Genomic DNA, 14,821 nt, shown 5'->3' with positions numbered 1-14,821 from the left:
TCCGGACATCCGACGAGTAGCGGCTAGCAGGAAAAAAGATACAAAGCAATACACAACTCGGGCCACATGACATACGGGTAAGAGGCATATAAACAATGACTAAAATCAAGCAAGCTTTGTTCTGTACACCTCCCTTAGGCGCTCTCGCTGAGGAAACAATAATAGGGTTGTGGAAGAAACGGTTGAAGGACTGCCCCCCAAAGCATGACCTTATTATCAAACCAGCTGAGACGCTTGTCCCTGGAAATCAAGCCTCCTGGAAACAATGGATATGCCTCAACAGACTCCGTTCGGGAGTTTTCAGAACTCGAAGCGCACTTGTCAAATGGGGATTTCATAATGGTCCAACCCAGTGCAACTGTTGCCTCGCAGAAGACACTGCGGAACACCTGCTCCAATGCCCTGTACTAACCGACCTTTTGGTATACACCAATGGAGCCGAAGAAACTGTGGAGTTCTGGAAGGACCACGTTTAGAGACACAATCATCATCACCAGCGCATGCTAATAACAACTGGCTTGATCTTTTCGTCCCCACCGCGCTTTTGACGAAAAATAAATTGTTTGATTATGATGAAACTGTAGCGCAACCAGAAGTCATACGCTATATCCTGTATAGGCCTATTGTTAAACTGCTTCTGGTTCACGACTGCGGCTGACTTGAACTCGTGTTATTGGCGAAAAACATGTGCCTAAGCACAGCAACTTCACGTGGGAAGACGAACATCTCTAAACAGCATCTGTGCTTCTTCTTGTCTAAAAGAGGACTGACTCGAAATGCAAACTGTGGAAAACAGGAAAAACACAATGACTTTTTCAACAAATAAACGTGGTTTCCTGCTACTACTTCGCGGACAGGTCGGCGAATGTTACATAAACTTTACCATAGATATAATATAAACACTATTGTATTATACTTATAGTCTACTAAAAGATAAGATACGTCTTGTATACTATGGTTTTAAAGTTGGTTATCGTTATGGTTAAAAGATATGTTTTAGTATACATTGCTTTCATATTATTACCCTGTGTTTATATTATATCTATGTGCCTGCTACAAAAAAATGACAAAAAATTAACGCTCTTACACTGGGGAGATCCCCAGTAATTTTTTTAATTTGTTTCTCATGTTTTTCATTTTCTTCTAAAAAAACGACGTCTATCGGTCTATGTTAGTGTGTACAGATTCACCGTCTACCAACGCAATTCAATGCGAGTTTAGGATTCTGCTTGATTGACAACTGGTAAATAGTATGTCATTACAACAACTTATGTACATACCTAAAAGAATGCAAAGAAACTTAAAAAGACATGTTGTTTATTATGTTGCGATGTAAAGAAAACATGGTTGTTTGAACGCCAATTAATAATTAATAAATAAACAAATAAGTGAGCCTTAAGTGCACGCCATCGCGCTAAATTTTGTGTCTTTTTACGCACGATTTCTCGTCGAAAACTGCCATACTTTCTAGTCAGGATTATGTACGCCGAACTTTTTTATCTTCACACTGGTTTATAATAAATAAACAGAAAAAAGCTAGTTGTTTAAACGACAGTTTATAATAAATAAACAAAAAATTGTGGCTTCAGTGCACGCTATCATGCAAAAATTTGCATCTTTCTGTGCATGAATTCTTGTCAAAACTGCTGTACTTTCCAATCGGTTAGTAGGTTACAAAGTTCATTTGGGTCTAGTGCAGAAGTGCACAACCACAGGATACACTTGTTGACACTAGATCCCAACTACTCAAATTGTGACATCATTTGGTTGTGCACTTCTGCATTAGGTCTGTTCATTTTAAAAATTGTTGGAAATATAGAATATATATACATAACTAAACTTTTTTGAAAGAAATCTGGATCAATTGAAGTTTCATTGCTGGTTGTCTAGCCAAAATTTGTGTTTTTACTCGCACAATTGCTTGTCGAAAACCACCATATTTTCCAGTCAGGATCAAGCCTATTGATTGTATTTCATATTTTTCCTAACACAAATTACTTGTACAAAGTTTATGTTTACCATTAAATCAACATGTTAATTTTTAGTATAGGTCTATCACAGGGGTGGGCAAACTTTTTGTACTGAGGGCCGCATTAGAAAAAATGTTGCAGCCGGCGGGCCGCACACTCTCATTACAAAGTAGGAAAATTTACCCGGTGTGTAAATAAACGCATATTCATATTAAACACAATTTTTGCATTTCACACTCAGTTACGTTTAAAGCTACGCAATCTTCATCACAAAGGCCTACGGTAGCCGCTACCGTATTTGTATTTTATGATCAAACAATTGAATCAAACAATGCGTGAGAAGTGTACGGCTAGTTGCTGAAAGCATGTTGCAATACATGCGCGACTGAAGTGTGTGTGTTTACGCACTGAAAGTGAAGAGAAAAACACACTCGTAAAGGGAATAATATTTTGTCATGTAACCTGTTTAATTAAAACAATAAGTGATGAGTAGGAGTTTCTGCAAGTGCCGGCGGGCCGCATAAAATGGGACCGCGGGCCGCATGCGGCCCGCGGGCCGTAGTTTGCCCACCCCTGGTCTATCAGGTTGTCACTTGTCATTCATACACTAAATGATATATAGGCCTACTGCTTTCAGATGATGTTCGTACGATGTTTTTCCAATTTGTGTAAGTGGCCTGTTACTGGAAGGTCTATTTTGAACTATAGGAGACTGTTGTCTACTTCTGGCAGAAAACATGATAACAATGAATTGGTGGTGGATAGACTAGAAGGCAACTTAAATGGTGTGATATGTGCACTAATGAGATTAAACATTAAATGACCTTTTTTATACTGTAACTGTTGTTACAAAGTTGTATATATGTTGTATATATCAAATATATAAATATATTTAACTGGACATGTTTTGATATTTATTTAATAAATAGGCTATCAAACTATTTGTTGTTTAGGAATTGTGGTTCTTGGAATGAATAGACCAAAAGCAAAAAACTCGTTCAGCAAGAATTTGTCAAATTTGGTATGGTTTTGGAATTTCACCTTAATTATGCATATATATTGTCCATTTCGTCTTCTGAAATTAAACTGTGGTTTATTAAAATTGTGCCAAAATAAGTTGCTATAATTAGTAAAGTTGTTCATTCAGCCTATCATCATTATTAGCAACCTGTGTGTGCCTACTGCAGAGCAAAGACTTTCTTAATCTGATTCTAAGTAGATCTGTCTTATGCCATCTTGTAAATACTAGTTTCTAGGTTTATGTATTGTGTCCAATATGTCTTTCCAGCAGTTTTTTGGTATTTCTTACTTCCTTTTGTTTTCAAGTGATGTCCGTATTTCATCTATTATTGTCAGTTTTGTAATTGTCTGCCATTTGATGTTTTGAGAATCTGGATGATATCTCTCAATTTGGTTTGGCTTTTGATCCATTCTGCTGTTTTTTTTGTCTTGCCGTGTTATGCCTACTATTAGTCTTTCATGCGCTCTTTAAGTTGTTTGGAACTTATGTTCTTTGTTAGATTCCAAGTTTGTTCACTGTGTCATGGCAAGGAAGAACATATTGTTCATCATTTTGTTACTTCCGTGACAGTGGTATTTTTGATTTGAAGATCTGACCAACCTACTCAAATGCCTATCATCCTAGCAATACTCTTCTTCTAATTTCAGTGAACCAGTGAAATAAAATTTGTTGAAATATTTTTTCATTGGATTTGTGCAATTCGAACATTAACTTTGTATTGTATTGAAAACGATTTGCTTTAAGATGATTCTTGCATATTTTTAAATGTGTAATTTAATATAACTGTACTTCAAACTTCCAAGATTGAAGCAAAACAAATTTTTTGTTAATATTTTTAACTGTATTGGTTATGTAACACTCCATTCGCTTGAATACGGAGCTTTGCACAAACCCATAAAGAAGCCTTTAACTAGGCTAGGCGTAACTGCAGTAACGTGGATGGCATAAAAAAGTTGCATGACAAACTAGTATGAAATGGTATCACAAACTTTATTCTCGGACTGAGGAAAGTGTTTGCACAACTTAAACTCGACGATGTATCCTCATCGCTCGAACCTCGGCTACCAATCTTGTCTTTGTGCAAGTTCCGATGGATATACACATTTTTTATTATTGTTTTGTATTACCCGAATTTGGAAGTATCCATCAAGACCACTGAACAAAAGTCTTTGTCTTTCAAACTTTGCTCATGAAAATAACATTGGTAGCACAACTGGAAATCGAATCCTGTTCGCATTTGGCCTTTGGTAGTTTAACCTTGACGTAATGTGCGCTTAAAGCAAAGTAAAACTCTCACGTAATATTTCAAGACTATGTTAGGTGTGTTGCAATTTGTTTCCGTACAGGTGGAATTGGAGTTACGAATACTGAAATACAAATTCTGGTACAGATGGTATTATACAATGTTTAATTTCAACAAGTAGTACCAAGAAAAAGTGAGCAAATGACGAAATCGCCAGTCTGCCAAATGTTTTACAGCTTGCGGATGAGATTTTCATGACACCAAAAAGTGTGAACTGTCATCATAAACGTTAAAAAGCACTGGTTTAGGGAAAAGTGGCCAGTGGGGTCACCTTGCTGTATACCTCTTTGATGGTTAAGAATCTCTGTAGTCGGATTAAATTTCTGTCATTTTTTTAGTAGGTAGATGTAGATTGGATGGATCATTTGGTTGCATATTGCCTAAACAACTGTACTGTAGTATGTTTTATTGAGTGAAATGTCATTTTGAAATTGCCTACCAAACCAAAACATAATTGTTTAATTTGTTTTGTTGTATTCTGTTGTTTTGTCTGTAAATTAGTTTGTTACGTGCAAGTGGTCAATTGTTGTATATCTTTTTTTGAATCCTATTTTTCCCACCTGGGCTATAACCTAGTCCTTTTGGAAAACAAAAAGACTGGTATGCAGCAATTTAAAATCATATAAGCAGTTTACGAAATCGTTTTGTATGGCATTTCAAAATTGTACATCATAAATTGACAGCTATTGTTTCTATAATAATGAGAATACATCTGAGGCATTTTAAAGCATGTTGGATAGCCATGTATTGATTAACTGCATGAGCTGTACATGTTTTGTTTTATATTCCTCCTTGTATGAGTTTAAATATTCATTTGAAAATTTTAAAGCATCGTTTGGCATCACATTTCTTTAAATAACTGTCAGTGCAGGAATTAATATTATGCATACATATTTTCTAGTTGTGCGACACTGTGGAAAAATTAAAATATGACCAAAATTTACGAGTTCTTATTGTTAGAAGCATGGTTCCTGGAATTTTTTGTGCAGGTATTTTAATGATACACAGTTGTTTAGTCTACATGCAACTTCTTTTTTGTCATTTAAATTTAGTTTATTTTATTATGCTGAAATGTTTTTTTTTTTCTAAATAAAGGTGCTGATTTAAAGGAGAGATTAACAATGACTCCAGAAGAAGTTGGGCCTTTTGTTGGAAGACTAAGGCAGCTAATTTTGGACATGCAGAAGTTTCCTGTACCTACAATTGCTGCCCTAGATGGAACAGCCGTTGGTGGTGGATTAGAGATGGCTCTGGGATATGATATGAGAGTTGCATGTATATAATATATCTTGTTGTCATGGACTAATGTTTATGGTTTCCTTAGTCATCACACCACTGGGTTTAGTTTAACTCTCCTTGATGATGTTTTGTTGTATTGAAATGGTTTTACCTAAACCCTGTCTAGGCGATGCTACTTGTAATTTTTGTTTGGCATACTGACAGTGACTTTTTGCAATGAGCCATGCAACGCAAGATACCTTGTTTGACATAAGACGATAAATTCACTTAACCAGTTGCATTTGTGTTTTGTTAAGATTTAACGTTTTGAATGCATTGTTATTTCTGATTCACCATGCTAATATTGAAAGAATAGTATTAAGCAAGCAGATGTTATGTTTCAGTTTGTATGACTCAACTATAAAATCATAATTTAATGAGTCAATGAAAATTTTAAAGTTGAACTGTCACATTAAGTTTTGATTACATTTTCAAGCATGGTAAAAGGATACTTGATAAGAATCACGAATATGAACAGCCAATTGATAACATAAAATACTAGTACCTTAACCACAGTTTGGGTAGTGTTGTCCTATATCATTATCTCAGAAATGTTGGTTTGATTTGTATAGTATCCACACTTTGAGTGTACATTCTGTGCCAAAGGTTCAAGTGTTATGCTCAGGCATTTAAGAAAAAGAGGTGTCTGTGTAATTGTTTTCATATTATCTCCTAAGCGAGACAAGCTGTCTTCCCCTGAAACTGCTGAATGCAACCAAATCAGCAGTTAAATTTTTCACTAAATCATTATACTACTGCTTATGTTAGTTCCTATTCTAAATCTGCACAGTCAAGTTTTTATTTCTCTATTGTATGATTAAATTATAGGTTTGATTGTTTGAAGTCAAACCCTACACTTACATGAGAAATAGGTTTAGAATTGTTTCTGCATATTTTAATGTAACGTTGTTTGTTATTAGCTACTGATGCTAAGATGGGTCTTGTTGAAACCAAGTTGGCCATAATTCCAGGAGGAGGTAATTTTACCTGCTATGATTATTTTTTCATCACTCCCTGTATGTTTTGAACACATTTTTGTTTGTTATGTTGTCAGGTGGTACGCAAAATTTGGCTAGAATTGTTGGCCCAAGTATCGCAAAAGAGTTGATATTTACTGGGCGTACACTGGATGGCAAACAGGTATATATTATTTCCATGAGATTAGGTATTCATTTGCAGTATATTTCGACTGTCCTTAAAATTGGCTTTTAAATTTTTGGACAAACTTTTTTCAATCTTTATGCGATTCACTAACTAGTGATGCAAGCAATCATGAAAATTTGGTAGCAGTACCTTGTTGAATTGGAAATATTCATGTTTTTAGTTGATGTTGAAAAAAATTTTTGTGTTATGTAAAACTTGACAAAATGTTACTGGGGTGTGGCTGATGTTTGTAGAGTTTGTATGGCATGATTTTTCAAGATAACTTCTTGTCTTTATAATTATATATATGTATTAAATGAAAATTTTACCATTAGCTTATAATGAACTTCATGGTTCTATAAATCGAATCGTGTTTATTACTGGCTGTGTTATAATAAGAATGACTTCTGCATGTAACACATGTTACGTTTCCGAGTATAAATTTTCATTATAATATAAGTTCAGTGCATGGATATTTTCTGGCGTATTTAAATCAAGTAATGTTCCGTACTTCCGTTCCATGTTCCAAAAATAATGCTTATTTAAATCAAGTAATTAATAGCAATAAGTAATAGCGGCTAATAGAACAGTATAGAAAAGACTTGTAGCATTTATATTAATAGAAATTACAATTTAGAATTTGCTAACGTGACATTAAGGATTGCTAACGTGACATTGAAGTGGTAGAATCAGAAACTAAATTGTATTAACACTTCATATCGCTACCAAGTTAGTTCAGTTGTGCAGAGTTTGAAAACTATGTGACAGCCTTGAATTTCTCTATGAAGTGTGTATGATTGGACAGACGGTGACAACTAACATGGTAGCATGGCCACTAAAACCAACTTATCAAATGAAACGAAATCTTAGAAAAGCTGACTCACTAAAACTAATTTAGAAAATGCAAATGATAGTTTCTGGTTGTGAAGTAGGCTACTTCTGGTTGTTCAGTATCTTCGTGCTCTGTAGAAAAGAATCTGGTTAAATCATTAACAAAAAAAAGTAGCCTTGATCTACTTATTTGGAATCGAATGCTTCATTCTAGTTCAGTAAAATTTCTACTAAATTAAATAACTAATGCAAATAGTTGGAATGATAAATTTTATTTTGTTTATAGGCGCACGATATTGGATTAGTTAACCATGTAGTTGAGCAAAATGAAACTGGAGATGCAGCATATCACAGAGCTTTGGAACTTGCAAAAGAAATTATTCCTCAAGTAAGTCCTTTAAGAAGATTTGTTTGCTTATATTTTTCTAATTTCTATTTAAGAACCGCCTTGCATACTGTGTGATGCATCAATGTTCTTGTAGGGTCCAATTGCTTTACGAATGGCCAAACAAGCAATAAACTGTGGGACAGAAGTTGACCTTGCTTCAGGAATGGCTTTTGAACAAGCCTGTTATGCCCAGGTATTTATGTATTTTTTGTTTGTTATAGTTGTAGGTTCATTAATCTGTTCATTGTTAGGAGCTTAGTGATAAACACAGGGTAGCATTTTCCCACATTCTCATCAAGAATTATCCAGTACCGTGTTTTCACAATTGGGTAGGACATTGTATTAAGATCAATGACTAGCGGTCGGCAATAGCCGTAAGCTGCAGTCGGAGTAAGGTACAAACTAAGAAACAAATGCATGCAAATTGCAAAGCGCTTTGTTCTTAAGCTTTAGGTGATTTGGAAATGGAAATTGGAGTATAAAATTCAATCGAAGTTTAACTGAAACTGTGAAAATAAAGAAACAAATCTGAGACTTAGAACTTGATATAGAGTAAAACAATTTTTAACTTAATAATTAATAGTAATAGGTCCGCCACATTAAGCCAGTTCCAGAACATAATACATGATTGATTTGCCTGTATTATGCACTCGCCTACGTAGCCTAATTGCACTTACTGGAGTATGTGCGCTTAGTGGACTGAACTAAACGTGCGCTACTTGCTTTCTGTGTATTAAGCGCACTACTTTCGAAATGCGAGTCAGTCAGACTTTTCTCAGTCCGAGGATAAAACTCAGAAGCTTTGGCATGTCGTAGCATTTTAATGCAAATGTTTGTATAGATAAGGTATCTATGCTACTAGGCACTGTTGTTACTGAACATGACTGTTGTGACACTACTGCGGTGGATCTTTACTTGTGATGCACGTGTCACTAGTGATAGGGGAAGGCTTTCCAAATGGTACGCGAGCATCTTTTGGGTCATATGAGACTTCTGTTGCTCTTCGCCGCAATACTGCCAAACCCACAATAAAACACAGTCCATAGCACACACAGTACACGGGCACATGTTAGTAGCTTTCAATGTTGGTTCGTCAATTCTTCCCTGACAGCTCGATCTCGTTCTGTTTAACTTCTTTAATATAATTTATAACTAAGTTAAAACTAGTTATAAGTAAAACTATGACTGGTGGCAACTATTTATTAACTAAAACTAATTACAACTTTCATTTCTTTAATATTTCTCACTATACTATGGTTACCACCAGTCATAGGTTGGCCATAGTTGAAAAAGATCACAACTGAATCATCGGTAGAGTTGACATGGAACTGTTTTCAATACGTTAGATCCAGTCTGCAAAAACTCGTAAAACGTTGGGTCCTGGCGAGAGTGTGTTACTTTTCCCTGATTAGGCCAACCTATGCAAAAACAGATCGCGTTCATATTACGTACAGTAACTCCGTTCGTAGTATATCCGCCTCGTCTAAAATATGTTGTCATTCCGTCTAATTGTTCCGAGTGAACTTCGGAAAATTTCGTAAAAGTGGTTTGAGAATTCTATTGCTCTTGTCCTTCCTAAAGCTCGTACACAGACTGTAGAGATTATTCTTATTACAGATTACGTTTGAGCAAGTTCAGTTAGATTCCTTAGGGCTTAGGACCTAGTTAGAACCTTCAGTACAAGGTACAACTGGTGATATACAGAAATTTATTTCTCCCAACGTTTCGTTAACTTATATCAAAGTGCGAAAAGGCTAAAGTATGACATTGTTCTTATTGGTATATAATAGCATTATGTAGTATATAATAACTTAAAATATATTATAGTATATCATATATTGATTTATTTTAAACTTACTTTAGTTATTGACGTGTAAAGATTTATACAGATCCTGAAATGACATGTTTTCAGGTTATACCAACGAAAGACCGCTTGGAAGGCCTGACTGCTTTCAAAGAAAAAAGGCCGCCTCAATACAAAGGCCATTGAAAAGCACATTTGGAAAACACGAAGAACGTAAATCATGATCATCGTCATCATTACAAACTAACTTGGTAATGTTTTTTGCAGCCTATTTTAATATGTCTTCGGGCGACGACGGTCTTCCGAAAGAAACGTCATCAGACAGCGCGATCATAATTCCGCCGTAAATAAGGATGCTTTTGCTCTAGGTAAAATGACGTTTTTCTTCCCACATACAGTCATACAAAGATTGCTACCGCTATTTTTATCGTACCTGACGCAGCATAGTGCCTCATTGCATTTGTAAACTTGTGTATCATACAGCTTATACGTTACGACTTGGTCGATACTACCGCCACCAAGCAATTATGAAGCTTAATGTTGCCAATTAAAAGTAGTTAAATTGCGCCAATGGGTGACCACGATGAGGAAAAATTGCCTACCTTGTTGATTGATATGTTTATCTTTAATCAAGCTTACCGCTGTCAAAAAATCTATGCAATTATTTATATATGGTGGAAACGTGCTGTTTAGTAATTGCTGGTCTTGGTCTATGACGAAAAGTATCATGTCATGAATTTAGACAGGCTAGACTTAAGTGTGGTATGCAGAAAGTCAATTCGTGGGTAAGATCAATTTCTTCACTATCAGTTAACTTAATATGAGCTATTCGGTCTACTTTGCAATGAATACGATAATTCAGCCTGTCAGGTGAGGTATCTTCTGGCCAATTCAGTATTTGTTTCCGTTTCCGTGAATCAGAAGTTATCTTCAAATAGACCTTCCACAACTGTATCACACTAAGTCAGTACTCGCCTACAGGTAAACTCTATCCCCAACCTGCCCACTGCCGAGGCTCTACCGTACCGGTACAACACGGGTTGCTAACGTTTAATCCACCTTTAACCAGTAGTTTTCATGCTTCATACCTGAATTTAATAAAAAAAAGTAAGCATTAATACTAATAAATCAAATTTATACTTTGAAAGGCAAAACAAAAATGGTCTTGCCATTTGTACTTGACCTTATTGCACAGGCACAGCTGTAGAACAGCGCACAAGTGACTCGCAAATTTCTTTCCAGACTACAAGAAAAATTTGATCACAAACGTCATGATTTCGTGATCAATTCATTACAGCGAACAAATATCAAAAAAATTTGACCGACAACCTCGGATCAGCTGATCCGGGTTTCTGCAGAGCGATCACATTTGATCTACGATTGTGGATCAGCTGAGCCGTGATCCGAGATCAAATTTGATCCGATTTTCTCCATACCACCCTTAGTGCTTTATGCCTATGGGACTATGTAGGGACTATTGGAGTGGGGACTTGTAGGGACTATGTTGTTGCCATTTGTGGATTGATTTCTTGTATATATCTTGCTGTGGTTTGCGTTGTGAAATATATGTGACTAGTTTAAATTTTTAAATACACTACTGTGCAGGATTCGGTCTGTGAAGTGAAGTGAATTGCTATATGGATTATTAAAATATTTTATGGCAATTCTGACAAGGTTACGAAACGCGAAGCAGAATGTCACACAGTTGTAGATGTTAGTAGCAAGTTATTACCTTTACCATTTTGATGCATGTTAATGATTTTCGGCTTTTTTCTGTGTTTTAGCGCATGCTAATCGCAGCTGGCATTGTTTTTTCCCCACCGCGCTTATGATTAAAACAAAGAAGATAGTTTGATCAATTCTTGTTGGTAATTTTTGTACGCTAGATGTCGTGAATGTGCTTTTTCGTTCTCAGCAAATGTATTGTCAGATTGCGTAATCCTCAATGTATCAACAGCAATACTTTTAATTACATCAGAAAAAACGCTAAAGCAAACCTTTTTTTGCAAATTATCAACATGTAAAACACATTTCCTTTTGAATGATGTGAAGAAAATGTTTTAGGCATTACATTACAAAATAACAACTTATGTAAATTGTAGACATATAGCTTAATCATTTTGTTCTCAGACGTTGTGTTAAATATTAATTTGCCGCGTTTTTATGCCTTTGCTTTGACCCAGTAAGGTTTCACAACCCGTTTCTGTTTTTAATGAAGGTTTTGTATTTGCTGGGAATCATAAAAGCACTTCACTGAAGGCTAATTATAAAATTCAAAGTAAAACAGGGGTAAATTAAGTTAGAGTAAATTTCGGTGTAAGAAGCAGAGTCGTAACAAAGCCATCAAACTCGAGTCAGAAGTCATGTTATTCACCTTTAAGACTCAAGTCGAGTCTTTTGGTAGATGTGCCTCGAGTCGATTAATATTTGAAACCAAGCCAAACAGACAACAAAAATACCATTTCTATATCAACCACAAACGTTTAGAATTATTTCAGAAGTTGCTTTATTTGGCTGCACCGTACTTTTTTAGAAAGGGACTCGAGTCAAGTCGAATCTTTGAAAAAAACGAGCCGAGTCACTAACTCAAGCCATTACGACTCTGGTACTGTCACAAGAAAGTTGGGGAAAATATTTTGTTTTATAACTAAAAGATGATTTGCTTGTAAACAGCAAAACATCAGGCCATAAAACTAATAGCATACTAGCCTATACATCCACACAGTACCGTAGGCTAATTGCAAAATTGTTCGAACGCAATGAAGGTGAAAGTTACAACTAAGTATTGTTTTCGCAATAATTGGTACATTTTAGTAGAATCTTATTTCGTCACAAATGAAAACCAAAATCCATGCTGCATTGGAAGGGTTCAAAGAGGTTCTAAGTTTAATAAATTTAAAAACAATTTTCTTTAGTCTCAGTAAAATTTTGAATTAAGGTAATACCATAATTTCACTTTAATTTGGTTGACCAAGTCATAAGTCGTACTCATAATATCAATACATATACGAAGTGCGGTGAGTCCTCGTACTATAGTGCATGTACACAATATATACTGTAAGCGACACCACCAATGGTATGGTGTCATAACCTTTAAACTCGGATTGAGAAAAGTCTTTGCGCAACTTAAAATCAGCAATCATTCCTCATCGCTTTAGCCCTTGTTACCGAGCCAGCCTTTGTAGATAGATCCGATAGATACACACAGTTTTACTTGATTTTTTCTTCAAATTTTCCAATTGTCTTTCCCAAATTCGTAACCGTCTATCTGGACCACTGAACAAAAGCAAACGTCATTAACGATGGAAAACATGCCACGAAGTATTGAAAGGGTTAAATGTACTACTTATGACAACCATGCTTCAACGAAAATTCTTCAATGAAGGGACTACCTCATAATATGTAAGTGTTTGGTGTTCTTCGAGTGGAAAGTACAAAATTTGTTTCAGCTACAGCAATTTTATCATGCTTGCCATAAATAGGCCGATACAATGTTAAGTCAATGCTTGCACACATCACATTCTACATAGTGTTCATACACATAACATAGCCTTGCTGCGAGGTGTAAATACGTGAGCATAAAGTTAAAATGGTTTTCATGACCTCTCGGTCCGTCTTAAAATTCAAACATTTCGAAGATTATTCAAGTAAAATGGTACATATTTTCGATTTCAGATGACGTTGTTAGTCATTTTTTATTTAATGTTTTTACATGAGTATTTTTATTTAAACACTATTTACCTACACTCATACAGGCTGCCCTTCCTTGCAGTTAGGTAATATCCTTTACGTTGAGCTTATTTTATTTTTTACGAAAATCTACGTTGTAAACTAGCCTACTTTATGAGCACAGTAATAAAATTTGTGTGTTTACTCGCCATTTTAGTCGGTAAAGCACTGGGTTACCGGCAATGAGTTGCATGTTTCTGCTCAATTCTTCTTATGTGTGGATATCAGGTACACCATGAATTGAGATGTTTCGTATGCATTTCTGGGTTGTGCCGATTTGCATCTTGAAAGAAATGTTACATGAATGTCCCTACAAAAAGTTTGAAGTCATGACCAAATGATAGTATGCAGAAAAACAAGATGGCATATCCGAAAATAACAAGAAATGTTCTATTTAATAGTGCAGTTTATCAACAGTAAGCTTACCTTGCTTTATTGTTCAACTAAAGAAAGGTATTTATTGAACATCACCTACCGATTTAATCGTTAATCCTCGTTTAATTGGAAAAAAGTTTAACGTAAAGAAATGACAAACTCAAAACTAATTCATCGTGGATTGGCTAACAAAGGTGTGCCGCAGTTTGAAGCAAAGAAATGATCAATTGGGGCGAGGTGGTCTTTGAACGCTGCGTTTTTGTGGCATCAGTCACCGAGTGTTCAAATTTGCTTTCTCCTATTACACACACTCGTTGACAACCATATGAAGACGAAAATCTACCTTGCCCAGCAGACTCAATGCGACTCAAGCTCTAAATCCAAACGTAATTGTTTGAATTCGGCTGATTTCAATTGGTTAAGTAAATTTTGGCTTTCTTCAGAGAACAAAAAACCGAAGGATGTATAAAACGTTTGTCGAATAAAAAAGTAAATAAAACGCACCTGTTCTATTCAAAGTGTCTTATCGATTGCACAAATTGCTGGTATAAACTGAATGCAAGGTGAACAGTCCAGTGATCATGGCGCAAATCATTGTTTGTTTCGACACTTGATCACTCTCCTATTTGTCTTATTGTTTATATTTTAATCGTATTTGTTAGAAGACCATAATTTCAATGCTGAACAATAAACTCAGCAAGTGAAAATAAACGTTAGCTTGATGACGGGCGATTGAAATATATATGAAATAGTTTCTTGGTAACTGTTGTTGTTTGTTTGTTAACTAATCAAAAAGTTTCGCTCTACTTCATAAAATATTTCTAAACAATACTTTCCTGCCTACTAACCAATTTTTACTGAAATATGACCGTCGTAAGCTCATGCAAGTACCACGGCATGATAATGGCACACTATAACTTCACATAGAAAAATAGCTATGCCAACATCTTGCCATAAAGCTTGCTGCATTCACCAATTT

General features: G+C 35.5%; 1 protein-coding gene across 2 annotated transcripts; it reads left to right on the top strand.

Annotated features, from left to right (window-relative positions):
* Positions 1-1,155: 1,155 nt before the first annotated feature.
* Positions 1,156-11,345, top strand: LOC143459396 (methylglutaconyl-CoA hydratase, mitochondrial-like). Of its 2 annotated transcripts, XM_076956537.1 has the most exons (10): positions 1,156-1,243; positions 2,608-2,755; positions 2,924-2,991; positions 5,196-5,283; positions 5,390-5,569; positions 6,493-6,549; positions 6,627-6,712; positions 7,833-7,934; positions 8,029-8,127; positions 9,847-11,345. In XM_076956537.1, exons 2-10 carry the CDS (start codon positions 2,608-2,610, stop codon positions 9,922-9,924), a joined length of 906 nt encoding a protein of 301 aa, XP_076812652.1. In that variant the 5' UTR covers positions 1,156-1,243; the 3' UTR covers positions 9,925-11,345. The 2 variants fall into 2 exon arrangements, with proteins under 2 accessions (XP_076812652.1, XP_076812653.1); XM_076956538.1 differs by lacking the exon at positions 1,156-1,243 and having other exon boundaries at positions 2,593-2,755.
* Positions 11,346-14,821: the final 3,476 nt, after the last annotated feature.

Source organism: Clavelina lepadiformis, chromosome 5 (genome assembly GCF_947623445.1).
Source record: "Clavelina lepadiformis chromosome 5, kaClaLepa1.1, whole genome shotgun sequence".
Lineage (NCBI taxonomy): Eukaryota > Metazoa > Chordata > Ascidiacea > Aplousobranchia > Clavelinidae > Clavelina > Clavelina lepadiformis.
The sequence above is the reverse complement of the archived record's forward strand: the minus strand, read 5'-3'. Positions and strand labels throughout refer to the sequence as shown.

Bases quoted from the DNA above. Each gene is read 5' to 3' on its own strand.
- LOC143459396 (XM_076956537.1), top strand. From the start codon at position 2,608: ATGATGTTCGTACGATGTTTTTCCAATTTGTGTAAGTGGCCTGTTACT. The intron at 2,756-2,923 runs GTGTGATATGTG...TTTGTTGTTTAG, and splicing joins ACTAGAAGGCAACTTAAATG to GAATTGTGGTTCTTGGAATG. The intron at 8,128-9,846 runs GTATTTATGTAT...ACATGTTTTCAG, and splicing joins AACAAGCCTGTTATGCCCAG to GTTATACCAACGAAAGACCG.